This window comes from Debaryomyces fabryi (genome assembly GCF_001447935.2).
Source record: "Debaryomyces fabryi strain CBS 789 chromosome Unknown contig00050, whole genome shotgun sequence".
Taxonomy (NCBI): Eukaryota; Fungi; Ascomycota; class Pichiomycetes; order Serinales; family Debaryomycetaceae; genus Debaryomyces; species Debaryomyces fabryi.
In genome coordinates this window covers 14,671-35,540 of record NW_015385476.1, presented here as the reverse complement: position 1 = coordinate 35,540, position 20,870 = coordinate 14,671, and the positions used below count along the sequence as shown (strand labels likewise).

The 20,870-nt window shown below is 36.1% G+C and overlaps 14 protein-coding genes across 14 annotated transcripts; 9 read left to right on the top strand and 5 right to left on the bottom strand.

The window, feature by feature from the left end:
- Positions 1-606: 606 nt before the first annotated feature.
- AC631_02694 (uncharacterized protein) lies at positions 607-1,221 on the top strand (the record flags this gene model as incomplete). The annotated part of the gene is made up of 1 exon (XM_015611524.1): positions 607-1,221. One exon carries the CDS (start codon positions 607-609, stop codon positions 1,219-1,221), a length of 615 nt encoding a protein of 204 aa, XP_015467651.1.
- A 79-nt stretch (positions 1,222-1,300) lies between these two features.
- AC631_02693 (uncharacterized protein) lies at positions 1,301-1,867 on the bottom strand (the record flags this gene model as incomplete). The annotated part of the gene is made up of 1 exon (XM_015611523.1): positions 1,301-1,867. One exon carries the CDS (start codon positions 1,865-1,867, stop codon positions 1,301-1,303), a length of 567 nt encoding a protein of 188 aa, XP_015467650.1.
- Positions 1,868-1,896: 29 nt separating this feature from the next.
- Positions 1,897-2,463, bottom strand: AC631_02692 (uncharacterized protein; the record flags this gene model as incomplete). The annotated part of the gene is made up of 1 exon (XM_015611522.1): positions 1,897-2,463. The coding sequence occupies one exon, from the start codon at positions 2,461-2,463 to the stop codon at positions 1,897-1,899; it is 567 nt and encodes a 188-aa protein (XP_015467649.1).
- A 223-nt stretch (positions 2,464-2,686) lies between these two features.
- Positions 2,687-3,817, bottom strand: ARC1 (Arc1p; the record flags this gene model as incomplete). Its single annotated transcript, XM_015611521.1, has 1 exon — positions 2,687-3,817. The coding sequence occupies one exon, from the start codon at positions 3,815-3,817 to the stop codon at positions 2,687-2,689; it is 1,131 nt and encodes a 376-aa protein (XP_015467648.1).
- Positions 3,818-4,901: 1,084 nt separating this feature from the next.
- Positions 4,902-6,697, top strand: ZCF11 (Zcf11p; the record flags this gene model as incomplete). The annotated part of the gene is made up of 2 exons (XM_015611520.1): positions 4,902-4,970; positions 5,054-6,697. The coding sequence occupies 2 exons, from the start codon at positions 4,902-4,904 to the stop codon at positions 6,695-6,697; spliced, it is 1,713 nt and encodes a 570-aa protein (XP_015467647.1).
- A 149-nt stretch (positions 6,698-6,846) lies between these two features.
- HGT18 (Hgt18p) lies at positions 6,847-8,337 on the top strand (the record flags this gene model as incomplete). Its single annotated transcript, XM_015611519.1, has 1 exon — positions 6,847-8,337. One exon carries the CDS (start codon positions 6,847-6,849, stop codon positions 8,335-8,337), a length of 1,491 nt encoding a protein of 496 aa, XP_015467646.1.
- Positions 8,338-8,805: 468 nt separating this feature from the next.
- RPL28 (60S ribosomal protein uL15) lies at positions 8,806-9,594 on the top strand (the record flags this gene model as incomplete). Its single annotated transcript, XM_015611518.1, has 2 exons — positions 8,806-8,854; positions 9,194-9,594. The coding sequence occupies 2 exons, from the start codon at positions 8,806-8,808 to the stop codon at positions 9,592-9,594; spliced, it is 450 nt and encodes a 149-aa protein (XP_015467645.1).
- A 508-nt stretch (positions 9,595-10,102) lies between these two features.
- AC631_02687 (5'-deoxynucleotidase) lies at positions 10,103-10,765 on the top strand (the record flags this gene model as incomplete). The annotated part of the gene is made up of 1 exon (XM_015611517.1): positions 10,103-10,765. One exon carries the CDS (start codon positions 10,103-10,105, stop codon positions 10,763-10,765), a length of 663 nt encoding a protein of 220 aa, XP_015467644.1.
- Positions 10,766-11,011: 246 nt separating this feature from the next.
- On the top strand, positions 11,012-11,620 carry ERV1 (flavin-linked sulfhydryl oxidase; the record flags this gene model as incomplete). The annotated part of the gene is made up of 2 exons (XM_015611516.1): positions 11,012-11,109; positions 11,164-11,620. 2 exons carry the CDS (start codon positions 11,012-11,014, stop codon positions 11,618-11,620), a joined length of 555 nt encoding a protein of 184 aa, XP_015467643.1.
- Positions 11,621-11,680: 60 nt separating this feature from the next.
- AC631_02685 (uncharacterized protein) lies at positions 11,681-12,181 on the bottom strand (the record flags this gene model as incomplete). The annotated part of the gene is made up of 1 exon (XM_015611515.1): positions 11,681-12,181. The coding sequence occupies one exon, from the start codon at positions 12,179-12,181 to the stop codon at positions 11,681-11,683; it is 501 nt and encodes a 166-aa protein (XP_015467642.1).
- Positions 12,182-12,941: 760 nt separating this feature from the next.
- Positions 12,942-13,973, top strand: RIB1 (GTP cyclohydrolase II; the record flags this gene model as incomplete). The annotated part of the gene is made up of 1 exon (XM_015611514.1): positions 12,942-13,973. One exon carries the CDS (start codon positions 12,942-12,944, stop codon positions 13,971-13,973), a length of 1,032 nt encoding a protein of 343 aa, XP_015467641.1.
- A 187-nt stretch (positions 13,974-14,160) lies between these two features.
- ASG1 (Asg1p) lies at positions 14,161-16,809 on the top strand (the record flags this gene model as incomplete). The annotated part of the gene is made up of 1 exon (XM_015611513.1): positions 14,161-16,809. The coding sequence occupies one exon, from the start codon at positions 14,161-14,163 to the stop codon at positions 16,807-16,809; it is 2,649 nt and encodes an 882-aa protein (XP_015467640.1).
- A 182-nt stretch (positions 16,810-16,991) lies between these two features.
- On the top strand, positions 16,992-17,849 carry AC631_02682 (exosome non-catalytic core subunit; the record flags this gene model as incomplete). Its single annotated transcript, XM_015611512.1, has 1 exon — positions 16,992-17,849. One exon carries the CDS (start codon positions 16,992-16,994, stop codon positions 17,847-17,849), a length of 858 nt encoding a protein of 285 aa, XP_015467639.1.
- Positions 17,850-17,948: 99 nt separating this feature from the next.
- Positions 17,949-20,576, bottom strand: CHO2 (phosphatidylethanolamine N-methyltransferase; the record flags this gene model as incomplete). Its single annotated transcript, XM_015611511.1, has 1 exon — positions 17,949-20,576. The coding sequence occupies one exon, from the start codon at positions 20,574-20,576 to the stop codon at positions 17,949-17,951; it is 2,628 nt and encodes an 875-aa protein (XP_015467638.1).
- Positions 20,577-20,870: the final 294 nt, after the last annotated feature.

The window sequence follows — 20,870 nt, the reverse complement described above, 5'->3', positions numbered from 1 at the left end:
CAAGGTTCAATTAAATCCGACGAATTCGACTTTGACACCTATCAAAAAATCATTGAAAGACCAGATGGTTTCAAGCCATTAGGATTACCTGAGGATTATATCAAAGGATTTCAAGTGTTTGACAAAGAGCAAACTGGTTACATTGGTGTAGGTGAATTAAGGTACATTTTAACTTCTATTGGAGAAAAGTTGTCTGATTCGGAAGTTGATGAATTATTAAAAGGTGTGAACGTTACATCTGATGGTAACGTCGATTATGTTGAATTTGTCAAGTCCATATTGGACCAGTAAACACCATTTGGACTATTTATAAATTTAGTTTATACTATTTATTTAGTGATACCAATCAACTATGTTTCCGTAAAATTATTTCTCTATTTAATCTACCTGTGATTAATCAATAAGACGAATCCATTAGGTATTCAAGATCCTCTTATGCTACAATGCTGTATACTTGTCCAATTGAGTCTAAACCTCTTACAGTAGATTATGTCAAGTAAAACTGCTTTGTGTAATTTTCATAAAACAGGTCTAAATATGAATCGCTCTATTCTTCTAGCTACATACCTCTGCTAGAGCGAGTACAACCATTCAAAGTGATGAAATATGGAATCACAGGAAGTTATAAATAATGGTTCCTCAGTAAAATCTATCAATTCTGACATGAGGATTCATGAAAGGTTCCACCTCTATCCAAAAGATAGGTTACAAGCAGTATCCATCGTAGGTGGTATCATCGGGGCACTTTCTGGGTTTTACGACGGAGTTTCAATAGCATCTTTAAGATATTTAACTGAAAATGGGCATAGATTACCAAGAAAAGTAGGTGGCTGGTATTTTTATCATAAAAAGAAAAATTATGTGATGATCATGAATGGGTGTAAAGAAGGCCTCAAGCAAGGTACCAAACTTTCACTCACGGTAACAGGGTTCTTTGGGTTGGAGGCTTTCTTTGACACGTATGTAAGACAAAATACCATTGATTTATTAAACACGACAGCCGCAGCTATGATAACATGTGGAGTATATGGTTTATACCATCGATTAAGTAGGGTTCAAACAATTAAATACGTCAAGAGAGGTGCTTTGTTGGGATTAAGTTTAGGATTTTCTCAGGACATGTTAATATGGATTAGAGGTGGAAGGATCTGGTATTTGGATTCGCTTGGAATAGTGAATCCTCGCATGCAGCCTAAAGAGGATACCTTATTTGAAGCTTGATATGATCTTCTGACCTACGAAACTTTGTTGTAAATAGTGTATTATAGTACATAAATATTCTAATGTTTAAATTGTCATATTATTCTTCCTCTTCTTCTTCATCAAGATCTGCAACAGGGTAATTAAGTAAAACTGCTACACCGGTTAATTGGTCTAGTTGTTCACCAGATTCATGCAAACTCGAAAATATTAACACTTCACCACCTTGGCTTTTAACTTGTTCCGTTAATTTAATATAATGCTTTCTCACGGCTATATCATCGCTTCTGAAAAGGGTATCTGTAATCATGAAGTATTTAATGGCGCCTAGTTCAACCGCTTTTGCGGCTTCCAGTGGACCATACCAAGCCCTATCGTCATCGTTATTGAGAACTCTTTGAAATTCCTCAAAAATAGCTCCCTCCCTAGCAAATTTTGTATTGCTTAATTGTTTTTGAATTGATGGGTCCTTCAATACTTCCTCTAAACCCTGAAGATAACCAGTTGAAGAGTGGACAACCATAAATTTTGATTTATTTTGAAAAATCAACTTGTTTTCCTCTTGGGTGGCTTGATTTATAATCTTCTGGTATAATGCATTGGCAGTAAATCCTGGGGAAGCCAAGATGATGGCCTTCAACTTGGTTAAATCAAAATTTCTGAGCATTGTAGACAGTACCATGTCCAAAAACTTTTCTAAGGCTTTATCATGTTACCACCTCCTCCTTCTCCTCTTCTTTTACGTGGAATTGACTTCTCTATTTTGTTTCTCAAAACAGTCATGTTGTCTGTAACAAGGCATAAGTGTGCAACTCCCTCTTCCATGATAACTGCACCAACTTCAGCTTTTTCTTCGATTGAACAGGCACTTACAATAATTCCATAACTTATCTCATCCCAATCAGGTTTAATAAGTGTGAATTGCTTGCCTAATTGCACTTCAGCTGTATGATAACTTTGAATTGGGACAAATTCATTAGGTTCCACGGTTCTTCCTCTTATTCTCATTACTTCATCAGAAGGCATATATTCAATATCTTCTACTGACATCTTCAAAGTAAGTAGCTTTCTATCTGCCTTCCCTTTGTCTTTGCCTCCTCCACCGCCACTGGTCGTCTTTTTCACGTTTCTATGAGTTGGTAACTTTATCTCATCACCCTTTTGAATCAAGTTGTATAGTTGCCATAAGTCTTCTTTATCCTGTGGAATTAATGTGGTAGATCCACTTTTATCCTTTTCAAAGGATTGACTAAGAAGCTTCATATTTATAAGTTAACTAGGTTGGTTTAAATTATTTCTTTGGAATTCATTATAGATTGCGATGAAGCTTCGAAAGCGATGTGTTGCGCGGGCTACATAATTATTACAATTGCAATATGATTATTGGGTCATTTTGCAATACAATACATTTCTTGGTGTATTTCAATTAATATACTATATGTTGTTGTATACTTGTAGCTCGATTAAATATACTATAGTTAATACCTCATTTAACATCAGCCTTAACAATAGTTGAGTTCTTACATAACTCACCATTGGCATTCACTAATCTCTTTGGTTCTTTACCTTCCTCGGTATAAGTAACTTCAAACTTGTCATTAGTCGAGAAGTGTGCTTGAACTGCTTCCCAGATCTTCTTCTTTGGGTTTAATTGTTTTTCTGGTTCACCGTTGAAATCTTCGAAGAAAAGTTTATCACCGGCCTTGGAACCTGCTGGTGGGTTAACAAATTCAACAGTGTTTTCATTGGATGCACATAAAACCATAGCACATGATTTAACACCTCTCATGGTAACTGGTTTCAAGTTAGCAATACAAACGACATATCTTTCTTGCATTTCTTCGATAGGAATATATTTGACCAATCCTGAACAGACAGTTCTTGGGCCTTCTGCATCACCCATGTCAATGGTAGACATGTACAAAGCATCAGCATCTGGATGCTTGACAGCCTTTTGGATGAAACCAACTCTGAAATCAACCATAGCAGGATTTGGAGGAACAGTAGCAGCCTGTTGTTTGGCATTAGCTTCAGCCTTAGCTTTAGCCTTAGCTGCCTTCTTAGCCTTTTGAGCTTCAGCCTTAGCTTTCTTGGCTTCTTCTGATAATGGTTCACCCTTCTTATCTTCAGCAGAAGCTTCCTTTGGCTTTGCTTCAGCAGCTGCGGCACCAGCAGCACCAGCAGCACCAGCAGCACCAGTAGCAGCTGGCTTCTTCTTTTCCTTGATTTCTCTTGGAATAGCAGCGTCATAGTCTATTTTCAACTTTTCAGATTCTGGAACATCAACTAAAGTGTTCTGAACTAAATCGGCCCATCTCAATATATGTCTGTTCTTAGCAAGTTCATCGTTAGATGTCCACTTTGAAGCCAATGGCAAAACCTTTTCAAAAGCAACCAAATCGGCTTTGGATGGAACATTACCAGCAACAAAGGTTTTGCTTTTTAAAGATTCATTTAATGAGGTCAATGACTCAGGTTCGTCGAATCTAGTAGATAAAGTTTCGAATTGAGAAGCTAATGCTTTTTCTTCGTTGGATAATTGCGGAAATTGGGAGTCGGTAGCTTTTGAGATGTCTTTCAAAGACAAAGCCTTGAACTTAGAGATAAAATCAGCCATTCTGTATTGTTTTAACGTCGTCTGGTTTGTATAAATTCTTGATGATTCTCTGATGAATCCTGACTGAAAATTGTCAGTATTGTCACGTGACTATTTAATTCGGTTAAGCTAAAGAGATGATTTGATCTGCTGCAAAGTAGAACGCACTGCAACATGGTCTTCAGGGCACACTCTGGTTGGTTATGCTTATGGATGAAGAGGTATTCGCTTCTTCAGTAGAACTCATATTTTGGAATGTAATTTTGCAGCTCCTTTCAGAATTGTGGTCCAGCCTATTGGCATTAAAAACAATTAGCGGTGCCTTTACCATCCAGTTTTAGGAATAAAATGGCCATATCTATTCCTAATACTATTCATTATTGATTGGTAGTATGGATTTAGTAGGAAGCTGCTGCATTTTGGGTGTTGATTGACGCATACTAATTAAGATGAATAGACTGCGAAAAAGAGAAATTGATTAGAACAGAACACATAATTAGTTAAGGGAAGTGATAATATCACTCAATTTGAAGTCATGTATACGTATATACACATTCAAACGAACTGATTTCTCTGACCTCAACATTGATGTAGCTGGGTACTCTTTGTTTTGTCTTAAAGTAACTAAGAGAGAATGAGAATGTCGCTTTTCATTGATACTCAAGCATACTGAACAATCAGTTTAACCCTGTAAATTTTAGTGCTGGATAACTTAGATATATCTCTGTAAGTGCATTTATGTAGCTAAAAGTTCTGTTCTGGTTTTGACTAATCTAACTTAACTAAGTTGCACTAAATTTTGTAAAAATCCTCAAATATTACAAACATCAAGATTGCAAAATTTAGAAATTACTTTTCTTCAAAAGTGATATTATACATCTATCATCTACAAAATTACTCCCTGATCCTTATTCATTAACCATTAACCAAGGTATAGAGTATATATAATACGTCAATAGCTAGTGGTTTGCCTACCGGCCGGTACTGTATATAAGACAACGGTATCGGAGTGAGAATAACTAAACCACTTTATGTTACTATAGAGGCCATATAGAACCAGAAAACGAATCATATCAGTGACGTTCGATTCAAATGTATTGGTAAAATGAGTGAAATCAAAAATGAACCGATGTCCAACTCAGATTCTGTTGCATCTAGTAACAGTACGAAAGTGGTATGTTTTTTAGAATATCGTTCTCACAAATCATTCAGGATGAGGCTATTTTGGTAAAGGAGTGAATTTACTAACCTATTTAGAGACGTAAAAAAACCAACAGAGCATGTAATCATTGTCACAAGGCACATATGACTTGTGACACCAATAGACCCTGTCAACGTTGTTTACAGAGAGGATTGGAAAGTAGCTGTCAAGATGCACCCAGAAAACGAAAGAAATATTTAGCTGATGTACCACCAAATGTATTAAGTAGGCCTGAAGGGTTATCGCAATCACCGCCTTACGAACTAGGTAAAGGTGATAGTGTTAATTATCAAAATAGTCCTTTTCAAGAGAGTCTGCAGCCGGACTTTGATACACCTATGACCACAACCAATCCCAATAATGATATAAATCAGGCCTTCGGGGCTTTTGGAATGTATCCCAATAGTCATTTATTTCCATCTAATACGGGTCAAATAAATCAAGATCCAAATGCTAATGTCAGTTCCGCTCAGGATCTACTGAAACCACCTATAAATCCGCATATGCAACAACAGGGGTTACCACTGTATAATAAGCCAAGACGAACAAATTTCCTTTCATCAGCAGCAGATTTAGAATATGCGACGCTTTCTAGCATTCTTCAAGACAATTTTGTTAATGTTAATGGTACCACATCAGCAGAAGGAACTCCAAATTCAATTTTATCGCCTTCAGTACTTCCTCACAATGCACCTAACACGAACAGTAACGATTCAAGGAGTGCGACATCTCCCAGTAGTTTGAATAACTTCGGCCAAAATAAAGCTATCAATTATACCTCCGGTTCATCTCATGCATCTTCTCCAAATGATACTGTTTTTAATAGCAAAAGTTCACAATTAACATCTAAAAATGGCACCAATAACAACAAACACTACTATTCATCGAAATATCCCAAATGTGACGTAAGTATCAATCAGTATTTCTTAGGCCCCACCGGTCCCGATCATGAATTAATTTATCCAGATGTCATAACAGCTATTGAAGATATGAAGGCAGCTGATCCATCTGTTTACCATGAAAGAAATTCCAAGCTGCTGTTGTCATTTGCTATAGGAATAACCCCAGAAACAAATGAATATACCAAAGATAGAAAGTTACACGAAAAAAAGGAGACGTTTAAGGAACCGGACGAAATATATGCAAATGTCACCAAACCATTCTCATATACCCCTGGATATCATTCCTTGATTGCTTACTTACGTCAGAGGTTCCCCAAGGAAATGTTGGTCAAAATGGCAGAATCAATAGCTGCTTATCGTCCTTCATTTATTGCTTGTACAAATTCGTTAAAAGAAAGTGATTTAATTTTCATGGAGCAATGCTTTCAAAGGACCTTACTTACATACGATAATTTCATTCGTGTCAGTGGAACTCCAACTATTGTTTGGAGAAGGACCGGCGAAATTGCATACGTAGGAAACGAATTTTGCGTATTGACAGGTTGGAAAAAAGAAGAACTTTTATTGGAATCAAAAAAGTTTATAGTCGAACTTCTTGACGATAAGTCTGTCGTAGAGTATTTTCAGCTATTTCTGAAGATAGCATTTGGTGATTTCTTGGGAGCTACAATGACAGAATGTACTCTCTTGACACCAAAGAAGGATGTTAAGATAAGAACAGGATGCATGTGGACGTTGAAAAGAGATGTATTTGGTATTCCTATGATGATTATAGGGAACTTCTTACCCATAATATAGTATATAGAATAATATACAATAATTTAATTCGTATTAATTATTGAGATCGAACAGAATGTAGCGCGAAAGGGATTCGATAAGATAAAGTAATCAGGTAAACTTTTGGTTGACAAAACTTCATAGACCAATTGGATAGGAAAAATAGGTAAATGTCATCCCCTGTCGCTCAGAAACCTCAATTAACAGGTAGGTTGATATCAACAATTGCTATAATATGTTTAGGTTCACTTCAATTCGGTTATCATATGGCCGAATTGAATTCGCCGGAATCTATTATATCTTGTCAAACCTCCAAACCAGGAAAAGTCCCTTATGAAGAATCATGGTTCGGTAGTCATAATTTTGCAAAGTGTATTCCATTGAGTCCCGAAAATGTAGGCTTAATAACATCTATATTCAGCATTGGTGGGTTAATAGGATCCTTCTATATTGGATCGTTTGCTGATAAGCTTGGAAGAAGAAAGACGTCATTGATACACTGCAGTATCTATTTCCTTGGTTCTATGCTAAACGGATTAAGCAACAGTTATTATATGCTATTATTGGGAAGATTTATAGCAGGATTGGGCGCAGGCGCCGCTCTAGTGACGACCCCAATATTTATCAATGAGATAGCTCCTTCTGATTATAGAGGCTTTTTGGGTTCAATGAACCAGGTATCTGTAAATATTGGAATCTTGTTTACTCAGTTGTTAGCATTGGTCTGGTGTAATGATAACAATTGGAGGTTGCTATTGATAATGGGAGCCGTCATTGCTCTTGCTAATTTTTTGCTTATTGCACTCTACGTAGACGAGTCCCCAATGTGGTTGTTGAATAAAGGATTTAGTGGTAGGGCTGCAACTGTTTTACAAAAATTGAGAGGAGGCGATTACGTCCAATCCAGAAACGAGGTACATAGATGGAGAAATCCAGGTGACAACTCGGTTGAAAATGACACTCTTTTGGATACTACCGATAGTGATGTCAATGAAGATATAACCCCTTCAAGAGACTCATCGGTCTCCCTCGAAGCTTACATGAAATCATCTGAATTCCATAACTCTAAGGTGGTTGCAACTGGTATCTTGATTTTTCAACAATTCTGCGGTATAAATTCTATAATTTTCTACGGTGTCTCGGTGCTTGTCGCAATATTTCCCAAACATGCAATATTCATCAACTGCCTCATCTCGGTAGTTAATGTCGTCGTTACGTTTGGTGCTGCACCACTCACAGATAAATTGGGCCGTAAACCCCTATTATTAACATCTGTATCTGTTATGGGGCTCCTGACAATCATAATGGGCATTGCAATCATCTCCAGCAGTTCAATCTTATCTATAGTAGGTACGTTTTCCTACATTACCTTTTTCGCAGTCGGTTTGGGACCAATCCCATTCCTCCTTGTCAGCGAAGTTACCCAACCAAAGGCTAAGGCACTGGCCCAGAGTTGGGGAACCACCATGAACTGGCTTGCCACGTTCATAGTCGGCTTCTTGTTTCCCATTTTAAAAAATTCCTGGATAGGTGGGGGAGTTTACTTCATATTCACCCTCATGTGTGCCGTATCCTTTGTTTTCATCAAGTACTGGATTCCAGAAACAAAAGGTGCAAATTCATACGAAGAGGTATGGGGATTACCACTCAGAACAGATTGAGTCTATTTTTGTCTTCACAGTGCTCCCTGGTTTTGGCTGCAATATTCTTTGTGGGTGTGTTATCACTGCATAATATTAGACTACAATAAATATCACATATAAAAACTAAATCTACAATTTCATTCTCCTATCATTCTAGAATCATTCAAGTTTCAATATCCTACGTATATGCTAAGTGGTTCGTATGATTCGAATAAACTAGCTTTCTATGATTTGCATATGTTCCAAAAGCACTTTCGAAGACTAACATTAGGGTTTGGCCCCTATAAACGATACCAAAAGAGACTAAATGTGCGAAACACATTATGTGACTGCTTATTGGAAAAAAGCTTTTTTTGTGTAATTTTCACTAAGTATGGGAAGTTGGTGATGCTCGGTCGCACCTTTGATGAAAAATTATAGACTTCAAAAGAATCTTGAAAGTTCTGTTCGTTTACTCTTTATTTAGCTTAATCTATAACATTAATAATGCCAACCAGATTAACCAAAACCAGAAAGCACAGAGGTCACGTTTCCGGTATGTACTAGTTCCTTACAATGATTGTGGTAGAAACAGAGAATATGAAAGACTTGGGAATGAAGAAATAAGAGAAGTTTGAGATGAAAGTGAATGTTAAGACTCCTGTAGAATAGAAATACGATGATAAGGATGAAAAGAGGATACACTTGCATTGGGCGTAGTGTTGAAGAAGAAAGTGGAGTCAAATAAGCAATTTGAAAAATTTTTTACTGGTGGACATAATTAGGCAAGACATCTAGAGATGTGCACTAATAGGGATACAGGGTCACCAGGGATATATATTTGGATGTTTCTACCAACGAGGATGGAGAATTCGTAATACTAACATATTTTTAGCCGGTAAGGGTAGAATTGGTAAGCACAGAAAGAATCCAGGTGGTCGTGGTATGGCTGGTGGTCAACATCACCACAGAACCAACTTAGATAAATACCATCCAGGTTACTTCGGTAAGGTTGGTATGAGATACTTCCACAAACAAAGAAACCACTTCTGGAAGCCAGAAATCAACTTAGACAAATTATGGACTTTAGTTGATGAAGACAAGAAGGACGAATACTTAAAGTCTGCTTCTGCTTCTGCTGCTCCAGTCATTGACACCTTAGCCCACGGTTACGGTAAGGTCTTAGGTAAGGGTAGATTACCACAAGTTCCAGTCATCGTCAAGGCCAGATTTGTTTCTGAATTAGCTGAAGAAAAAATCAGAGCTGTTGGTGGTGTTGTTGAATTAGTTGCTTAAATAAACTAAGTAATGAATTGTTTGTATATTTTACTCAAATAAATAATTGACTACGTGTTTCTTAGTACCGAAAGATTTTATTTCTTAATCAAATTACCATTTTAATATCTTCAATGAACTGTAGAGATGTGAGCATTTCAATGGGTATGCCATTTAGAGGAATATTTGGATAACTACAAGAGGATATCTGTAGTGCCAAAGTTGCAAGGTCAGTCCTATCGTGAGAAGACTGGAGTAAACTTCGAAATAGAGCCCCAAACACCTATGTGGCATACCATTTATTACGAGAGAGTATATTAATTCAATGCTTGCATTCCCAGTATATCACGGAAGCCGTTCTGTAAGTTTATATCGTAGGGTTGTTAGAATTAATTTGGTAGGGTCTGACCGACTTCCTATAAAGAAAATTTTTTTGTTTACATTTTGAGATCTTTATTTCAAAACAGAAACTTGATCTATTAACTTTCTTATCACATTTAATAGAACACTGCGTTTTATAATAAGTAGCATGACAGAAGAGAAATTATGGATGCCTGAGGATGCTGTTCCAGCTGGCATTAAGAACTTATTAATCCCTGATTCCCCAAACAAGAAAATAAACTATATTTTAGCATTTATTCAAATAGTCCGTTTATTAAAAACCCAGAAGAGAACCGGATGGGTTGATCATAACATACCAAACGCCAGTGTCGAGAGTATTAGTGACCACATGTATCGTATGTCGATTATTTCTATGGTCATTCCAAACAATGAGATCAATATCGACAAGTGTGTTAAGATAGCTGTGATCCATGATATCGCAGAAGCATTGGTAGGCGATATCACACCATTCGACGGAGTCACGAAGCCAGAAAAGCATCGTCGTGAATTCGAATCGATCAAATTCTTATCGTCATTGATCGAACCTTATAACCCTAAGTTTTCCAAAGACATAGTGGAATTATGGCTTGATTACGAAGAAATCAGATGCATTGAGGCAAGATACGTTAAGGATGTTGACAAATATGAAATGATTCAACAGGCATGGGATTACGAACAGGAATTTGGCTTCCAATACAAATTGGACCAATTCTATGAATCAAGATCGGCCATCAAATCTAAGGAAATTGGTGAGTTATGTGATGAAGTGATTAGACAAAGAACTATTTTGCAAAAATCACTCGCTAACTAGTTATATCGCTCTACTCTTTTAACGTCATGATTCATTTCAGCTGTATTACGCATCCCGGAATTAGGCATATCCATAATTAATTATATATTCTTTAGCTACACAGTAAACCCTACTCTTAGTATTTTGCAATAAGTCTGTCTTATTCAGGTTTGTGTAATATTTTATCAGTATACTCTTTGTTAGTAATCAGACCATTAGCAATACTGATTGCACATTAGTTCTAGTAATAGAGTAAAGCTAACAGCTATGACCGAGGAAGATAAAGCCTCCAACCAAGGAAACAATACCAAGCCAGTTTTTGGTGCTACTGGCCGTAAAATCATTTACGATAAAGATGGTAAACCGTGAGTACTGCTAGGCTGAAAAATTTACATTTGATCAACTACTAACCATTCTAGATGTCGTACATGTAACTCGCTTTTAGACTTTCAAATGGCAACTCATGGTGGCTCAGTAGCAGCAACACCTAAGACGAAAAAGCCATCTAAGGAAGCTTCTGCATCTGCTACTTCAAAACCTTGCCCTCCAGACGTTGAAGAAATAGGTAAATCTTCATGGACTTTACTTCATTCCATTGCCGCCACATATCCAGAAAAGCCATCGAACAAAGAACAAGCTGATTTGAAACAATTTATGAAGTTGTTTGGTAATTTCTATCCTTGTTGGTATTGCAGAGATGATTTTGTTGAATATTCTAAGAAATCTGAACCTAAGGTAGAAACCCAGGACTCTTTTGGTAAATGGCTTTGTGATGCGCATAACGAGGTTAACGTTAAGCTAGGAAAGGAAAAATTCGATTGTAATTTGTGGAAACAGAGATGGAAAGATGGATGGAAAGATGGAAGCTGCGATTAGCTCTCCTTTATTGTAAATAAAATATACAGTTTTGTAAATAGATAAACATAATTCATAAACTCATTTAGCAACAGATGCTATCCAAGCCTTAAGTTCTTGTTCATTAACCCCGCCTTCGAGATCCTTAGGAACATATTTATCGTATGGAATTTGCTTGTGTAAACAAAGTACAGATGGCACCTTGTTGATTCCATACGTGAGCATCAAATCTCTAGCACCAGGCGTATCACACGATATATTCGCCAAGTTCACCGGATTCTTCTTACTATCTAATGGATAGTTCTCCTTGTAGGCTAAAATATCGAACAACGATTGTGTGAGCTTGTTACACTTTTTGTCCCCTTGATAGGTGAAATTGAGTAACAATGGTTCTTTAAAGAGTATTAAATCGCTTAATTCATTACGGTCATAAACATATGTTGGAAACAATCTATTATCAGTGGTGGTGCTATTTGGAGGATAGATTGTCTTGTTTACGCCCCAATTGAAAAAAAATTGAGTTGACACAACTGCTGCAGCTGTTGCGCCAAACGCAATTTGCTTGGAACGAAGTGTATTCATCGAGTTTCTAGCTAACCAATACATGCCTTCAAATCGCTACTGTATGATCGTACGTCTCGAATGTATTATCACGTCTACAAACCCGATTCGTAAGGACAATTCCGATGCTGGCACCAGAATGTCGCACTATTGCTAAAATCCCATCACGAACCAGAATGACACTTCAAATTCAACCACTAGACGGTCTGAAATGGCCTACCAATCCTCCTATACCGGAATGTACCATAGCTACTTGTAACAATGCCCATTCATGCCCATTTATAAACTGCCTAGGTTTAATGCATTACTGTATTACCGGTTCGGAGGTGTAGATTTCCACGTGAAATGAATAAACCTTTTACGTACGGTAACTCTCAATTGGCTAAATTATTCAAACAATGAATACATGAAATATATAATCGCTATAAGCCTTATGATCTCGCCTATGGTTTTGACATTGACATTGCCCCTACCGTTCAATTTATTGTTCGGTGCCTATTATCTAATTCTATCAAAAGCGTAAATGAGCTAAAAATCCGAACCCCGGTCAATCAAAATTACATTTCAATCAGAATTGTATGGAACATTTCTTAATTGGATATCAATAAGAATTTCGTTAATATTCGTAGCGATATAAAACAATTTAAAAGAGTCGAATATCCTACTTGATTCACTGGTGATTTGTAAGTTTGAGTAAGACTTATTTCAAGGAAATTAAGCAGATTGTGTAATTTATTACTTTTATTAGTAATAGTGACAAATTAAAGAACATAGACGAAATATGGCATCCCGTATAGAACAACCGGTTCCCTCCAGAAAGCAGGTAAATACAAGTGATTCCAACGAAGCCCACGATATGATTGCTGGTAACTTCAATAATATGCCACTCTTATCACCTACGTTGACACCATCGCAGGTACCAGTTTCCGAAACTCCCCAGGTTCCACCAAAGGTACCGGATGAGGTGAGAAACGCTTTACCGATACATGAAAAGTTACCAGAAGTTAGATGTATGGCCAGGGCAAGGATTCCAACCACACATGGACCTGAGATTTTCTTACATTTGTATGAGAATAATATTGATAATAAGGAGCATTTAGCAATAGTTTTTGGAGAAGATGTTCGTTCGAAATCATTGTTTGCAAAGAGACCAAACGATACCCAGCAAGACAGGATGACAAGAGGTGCGTACGTGGGCAAGTTATTTCCTGGACGAGTTGATGCTGACCATGACAGCCACTCTAAGAAGTCTTTGAAGTTTGATTCAGATGGTCAACTTATACGAGAACCAAGCACTACCTTCATGAATAATCCATGCTTAGTGCGTATCCACTCTGAATGTTACACGGGGGAAACTGCTTGGTCTGCCCGTTGTGACTGCGGTGAACAATTCGACGAAGCCGGAAGAATCATGGGAAATGCTGGACACGGCTGTATTGTTTACTTGAGGCAAGAAGGTAGAGGTATAGGTTTAGGAGAAAAGTTGAAGGCATATAATTTACAAGATTTAGGAGCCGACACTGTGCAAGCTAATTTGATATTAAGACACCCTGCTGATGGTAGATCATTCTCGCTAGCTACTGCAATCTTATTAGATTTGGGACTAGCTGAAATTAATTTATTAACTAACAATCCAGACAAGATTTTGGCTGTCGAAGGTAAAAATAGAGATGTAAAGGTGTTAGAGCGAGTTCCTATGATTCCATTGGCGTGGAGAACTGATAACGGTATCAAGTCAAAGGAAATTGAAGGATATTTGAGCACCAAGATCGAAAGAATGGGGCATCTATTAGAAAAGCCTTTAAAAATTTAGTAGCATGTATAGGTTTTTTTTGATTTCATTGTTAATACAAGAAACTAGTTCGAGGTTATCCATTGTAGTGTGTGTCTCACTTAAAAAGTTCGTGATTGAACGCTCACAAATTTACTACCAGTTGATTATTGCAAGCACTTAACAGTATTTGACAACAGTTATACAACTACTCTAATGGAGAGAAAGGATGAGCAAACGAGACACTCTTGGTAATTCTAATGAATTCAATACTGACAATAATCAAACTAAATCGATTTATGCTCACAATTCAGAGAAACGCCAAATAGAACAGAAGAGAAGAAGAGTCACTAGAGCTTGCGATAATTGCAGACAGAAGAAAGTTAAGTGTGATGGTAAGCAACCATGTATCCATTGCACAGTTTATTCATATAACTGTGCCTATGATCAACCCAATATAAGGAATAAGAAGAATAGCGGCATCCCAATTCCATCAGGAAACTCGAGTATAATAAACAGTTACAAAGTGCCGTTTAGTCAGTCAAAAGAAATATCAACCACATCGCCTGTAAATAGCAATTTAGTTCTTGGCCAGAATATCCTAAATTTGTTATTTCCAAAGCTTAAGTTAAACCTTCTTGACGAAAAACAAATACATTTTGACTATGAAAAATTTCAAAAGGTCTATCAATATGTACAGTATAAGGGCAACGGACAGGTTAATTTGAATGAGGTAATGGATTTATATCTGGATGGACCTACCCCATCTTCATCACCATCTACATTAGATCGCCAACCTTCGGTTTCGTCCGTGGAGGAGAATTCAGATGGACGAGAATTTAAACTTATGTTACCCTCAAAGGACACAGCACTACAATTGATTTTCACATGCTGGAATAAGGCTTGTGTTTTGTTCCGGTTTTACCATAGACCATCACTTTTAAAAGAAGTTGAGTTATTATATGGCCTAGATCCAGTGAACTTTACTGATCGTCAACAAAAGTTTTTACCCTTCTTGTACTCAATTTTAGCTGTTGGGCTGCTTTTCTCCAGGCTGTTTAACGAGTCATCTCCTAATAATAATACTCTAGAAGATGATGGATTCAAGTACTTTTTGGAAGCCAGAAAATTGATAGATATAACCGATGTTGGTGATATTATTTCAATTCAAACCATTGTTATGATGATTATGTATCTCCAATGTTCAGCAAGACTATCAACATGTTATTCTTATATAGGTATTGCCTTGAGGAGTGCTATAAAAGAAGGGTTACATCGTAATTTATCAATTTTTCAAAATTCTAAGAGAGAATTGGATCCAATTGAAGTCGATACAAGGAAAAGATTATTCTACACTATTTATAAAATGGATATTTACATTAATTCTTTATTAGGTTTACCTAGATCGCTTTCTGAAGATGAATTTGACCAGGAATTACCAGAAGAATTAGATGATGAAAACATCACTCATGAAATGTACAATTATGATAAACAGCAAGGAAAATTATCATCTTCCGGATGTGCAAATCACCATACGAAAGTAATGATGATACTTTCCCACATTGTTAGAGATCTTTATCCAATAAAGATTAAAAAACAGTCGTCAGACAACAACCCGTCTCCGAATCACATCCACTCGAAGGTTACCAATTTAGAACAAGAACTCAAAGTTTGGCTAGATCAATTACCAAAGGAATTGAGACCTACGGATCCGCATGATGTGGACTCTGGTAAGGGTATACCAGACAGGTTTATTTTAGCAAATTTTTACCTACATTTAGCATTTTTGAATTGTCAAATCATGTTGTATCGTCCTTTCATTCATTTCATCAGCAATGGTACTCATTATCAAGCTGCTGATCCAAGGTCACTTATACGTGGTAGAAATTGTATAAAAGTTGCAAGAATGGTGGTCAAATTGGCTAACAAGATGATTGATAAGAATTTATTAGTGGGAACATATTGGTTTTCAATGTACACTATATTCTTTTCAATTGCTTGCCTAATATATTATTTCCACTATGCTCATGATAATAACTTGAATCAGTCTGGAGTTAATTATGCAGGCATTTTATTTGATGATGACTTAAACATTGATATGATTAAACATGATATTGAGATTGGTAGAAAAGTCTTGGATTGCTTGAAGAATAATTCCAACTCATCCATGAGAATTTACAATATCTTGAACAATTTATTTGAACAGCTTAATAGAAGAACAGCCATGAAGGGAAAGAACGATTCTGTGTCTGTACAACCGCCATCCATCGTCGATAGCACCAACCAGGAACCCCCAAATGTTTCTTTGAACTTTGACAGTATCAACAATTTTGCTAGTATGAATAATTTTGAGTATCCATTATCGAATAAAATAAAGGAGGAGTCAATTTCGAGCGACTTTAGAACAGCCTCCCAACAGAAAAAACAGCAACAAGCAGCAAAACAGGCGACGTCACAACCACCCGTTGATAGTAAGAAATCTATTGACCTGTTATTTAATAATGACTATACTGATACGTATGATATTCAATCCCAAACCAGTGCCATTCCTACAGCATATCTGGATCAATCGAATCCTATTCAAAATTTTGCATCAAATACACCTTCAACTTCGCAGAGGTCTAGTAATCAACAAAGCGGTGAATACTTGCCTGGGGTAATTGACCAGCTTGATGCACAAATCTTTGGTAGAATTTTACCGCCATATATGTTGGAAAAGAATGCTAAACAAGTAAATACCAACACCTCCAATAATGACTTCAATCTTGAAAATGTGGACAATTTTGAACCGCAAATGAACGTTGATAACTTTGATTTTTCAATTCTTGGTAATTCAAATCTGATGGATTATTTGGATCCATTTAACCATATGAATTAATTCTATTATACTTATATAGCAAGGATAGCTTACTTTGCACCTTATATACTTCTAAAATATATGTAACTTATTTAAGCGTCTAGGTTTTCACGTGAGTGAAACGATTTGGCTCATCTCAATATTAACTTACCAAGAAGTATATCTTATTATTATTGAGTAGTAATCAAAGCATAATATACCAAATGAGTGATAGAAGAAGGTTATTAGGCCCTGTGAATGCGAAGCTACCAGCTGTTGGGATTTCCTCTGATTTGAGTGATAAGCCTGCAACAGTAGACAAGAAAAGAAATGATGAAGTTAGGAAAATGTTTTTAAAGTCAGGATTAGTTACAAATGCTAATGGTTCAGCATACTTAGAAGTGGGAGATACTATAATTGAGGTGTCTGTATTTGGTCCTAGACCTATTAGGGGTTCTTTTATTGATCGTGCATCTTTCTCAGTAGAATGTAAATTTTTACCTTATGTGACGCAACCAAACGAAATTACATTCAATGGTAAAGCTACTAATTTTAACAATAATGGTAGGCCCTCGTTAACAAACATAGAACAAAAAATTTCTTCATATTTAGAAACATCATTATTACCGTGCATACTATTAGAAAAATATCCCAAATCAACCATAGATATATTTGTTTCAGTCATTTCGACAAATTCCAATCCAAATTCGAATTCTTCGTTGCTTAACTTAATTAACTGGATTATTAATTGTTCTTCGTTAGCATTAGTGGATTCAGGAATTGAATTGAAAGATATCGTAACCAGTGGACAAGTTAAGTTGAACCAGAAGTCCAACGAATTAACTTTTGATCCAATATACTCTCTTGATACTATTGATAATGAAGACAGTATTGATTGCCTTGTAAGCTTCATGAATTTAAGAAACGATGAAATAGTTGGGTTTTGGGTAGAAGGTAAACAAGAAGAACTAGATGAAACTATTGTTACACAATTAATTGATGGCTGTAATGAGATGTCTAAACAAATTAGAAGTAATATCAATGGTTACTTGTTAAGCTTAATGGAATCAAAATCAAATTAATGTCTACCAGTTAAAATAAAAATATTTTCTTTCGTGTAATTTCTATAGAATAATTATTTACAAATCTACATTTTATGGGTAAAGGGGAAGCGCTAACAATTACTCTTCTTTCTTTTCTTCGCTCAATGCATATTGGGCATGGGACAAATCTTCCAATACTTTTCTAATATTTATGAGCTTTAAACTTAACTTATGCACAGTTAATTCGTTTTCACTGTCAGCGTAAAGAAAGACCTTTGCATTAATATGGATACCAGTGGATTTAGAAATCACATATGCTAAGCGATTGTAGGTTTGAATAATGTTGCCAGATTTTTGAACAGTTGAATCAATTGGCGAATCAATAGAGCCAAAACCGGCAATAGCTCTATCAAAAACCTTGGATTTCAATTCATTAGCTAATTCAATACTATCTTCAATTGAAGATGGAACCTCAATGCTATCTGATATGAGTTCGAACGGCTCTGAAATATAGGCAACATCATGCTTACCATCTAAGTGATACCTAAATTCATAAATACCTTCTTCCCAGAATAATTTTTCACCTTTGAATACATATGAACCTGAATTTGAAGTTACTTGTGTCCAACGTCCGGATGATGAAATCAAGGTTTTATAACGAGAGTAGGTAGTTTGAACCGTTTTGTACAATCCAATCCAATCATTTGAAGAATGATTTGGAGGTGCTTTCCACTCAACTTCAATCGGTTCTCCAATGATTGCGGTAGACAAATTATTCTCAGTTGTATTCAAATTCTTGATGGCAAGTTTGTAATCTGAATTTTCAAAGTACAAATTTTGCGACAACTCAAGAATATTCTGCTTTGTCAAACGAGTATTAGAACTTTTCAATTCTTTGATAAAATTGTCCAAAGAATCTGTTGCACCTGCCATAATACTACTCTTTCTTCTGTGTTGATTAAGTAAATTAGAATTATCTTCTGAGCCTCTACTTAACCTTCTTTGAATAGCTCCTGGAATCAAATGTTTCTTAAAGGTTTTTGTTACACCAGAATCCTTCATAACTTCTTGTTCGCCATAAATCTTAATCATATGAGCTTTCTCGATGAAATTAATTCTAATGAAATTATTAGCAACCCATAAAACACAACATGTTAAGTTTTCTAAAGATGGAATAATCAAAGTCACACCCATAATGCCACATACACCAAATATTTGTTCTGGATTGTTCAAATAACGGTAAACACCGGCTTTAGTTAAATGAGCCCTTTGTTGAGAAGTCCTTGGAATAAAGAAATCACCGTAAAACCACCCGAAATAACCAATCAGGTCTATAATTGAAGAATTGATCCAAGCCTGTGTAAAAACTAATAAGATTCCAAGAAATATACGCAAGTAAACCCAGCTATTGATAAAGAGCTTGTCAGATTCTAAACCAATAAGGATGTGATAAAAGTTTAAACCAAAAAAAGACGAGTAGGTCAAACTGATTAAAGAATTGTACATTATAGACCAGTTGTTTAATGTCTTTTCAGATGATATATCATTTGAAAGGTACCACTTCGTAAACGTTTTATAGTAACTTTGTAAGATAAGCAATATATTAATTGACAATGATTCAAAAACCTTGATGATAATGGTTAACGCAAATAATACATTTCCTGGATTTATGCCGGTATTGCCAACCTTAACTGTATCTACTAATGATGCAAGGTAAGGAATTGTAAAACTATATGTACCAACCATGATCAAGTTGGTCATATCAGAAGCCCTCAACCATGTGAAGTTCCATAATCCAACTAACGGCTTAATATTATCGAAATGTCTTAAATCTTTCAACTTCAAAAGTTTCTCAATATCTGCCTCATTTCCCGATGGTCCATAAATCTTATCGATATGAGGGTTTTCGATGTAATGTAAAAAGATCATTTGTAAAAAGTGACCAAATATTGCAACTGTTAAAATAGTATATGATTTCGAGATAAGGGCGAATCCGTAGTATCCTACATAACCAACAGAATACATTGGATGAGGAACCATTTCAAAAACACCATCAAATATCAAATCTTCATTATTTATTTGACGAAAGAAAAAATCTCCCCAATACCAAGCGTAATCTTTAATAGTATTATGAGCATTAACTTTAACCCATAAATTAAACAATATCAAAATAGCCCCAATTACTAATCTTGTAGAGATTAACCATACTTCTTGCTGATCAGTGTTGATGAATTGATAGTCCTTGTTAATAGCACAAACTATAACAAGACATATAAAAGTGGTGAAGTCCAGCATCAAGATCAAATCTACCACCTTACGGAACAAGAGCCAAGTATTGAATTCAATTGGGTACTTCTGAACACTATATTCGGGACCCATTTGAGACTTAATCTCAATTTCGGCAAACCTGGATACTAAAGAACCATTCTGTTCAAATATTTTAGCCTTTTCTGCCCATTTCACGAGTTTGTGGTGATTAGATTGCACGTTAAGTAAATACCCAATTCCAAAATTGTACGAAAATCTCCAGAAGATGTACAATCCAATGAAGATCTCAATTCTAAGCGTGTTGTTGTCAATTAGCCAAAAAACCAAGCCATTGGCTGCTAATATCACCAAAATGATCATCTCGCAATAGGATTTTCTGACCATTGGATCAAATAGCGTTTTCACCATATCGTGGGTTTCCGGAACAATGAAAGTATCCCCGGAGAACGTTATACCCTTAGCACCTGCTATTGTATTCTGAACCTTAGATTCCTTCATACTTGCAGCTTCTCTTTGACTGTATAAATTCAAAAATTAGTACGTATAAAGCCTATCGATCTATAATTGCTGTGAAGAAAAGTGATTTAAGGACCAATATTTTTTCAATTATAGCAAGTTAGGTTCTTTCTAGTATACCTCAAGAAATAAATTGAAAAACTTTTCAATATAAACTAGTATTTTCCATACGTCAGATCGGCAAATGCCCAACTGTATATATTGGCCACTAGGAAGAAGTTGCAAAGGGTGTTGGGAAGATCACATGGAAATGCGATTTGAATTTGCATGTGAAAC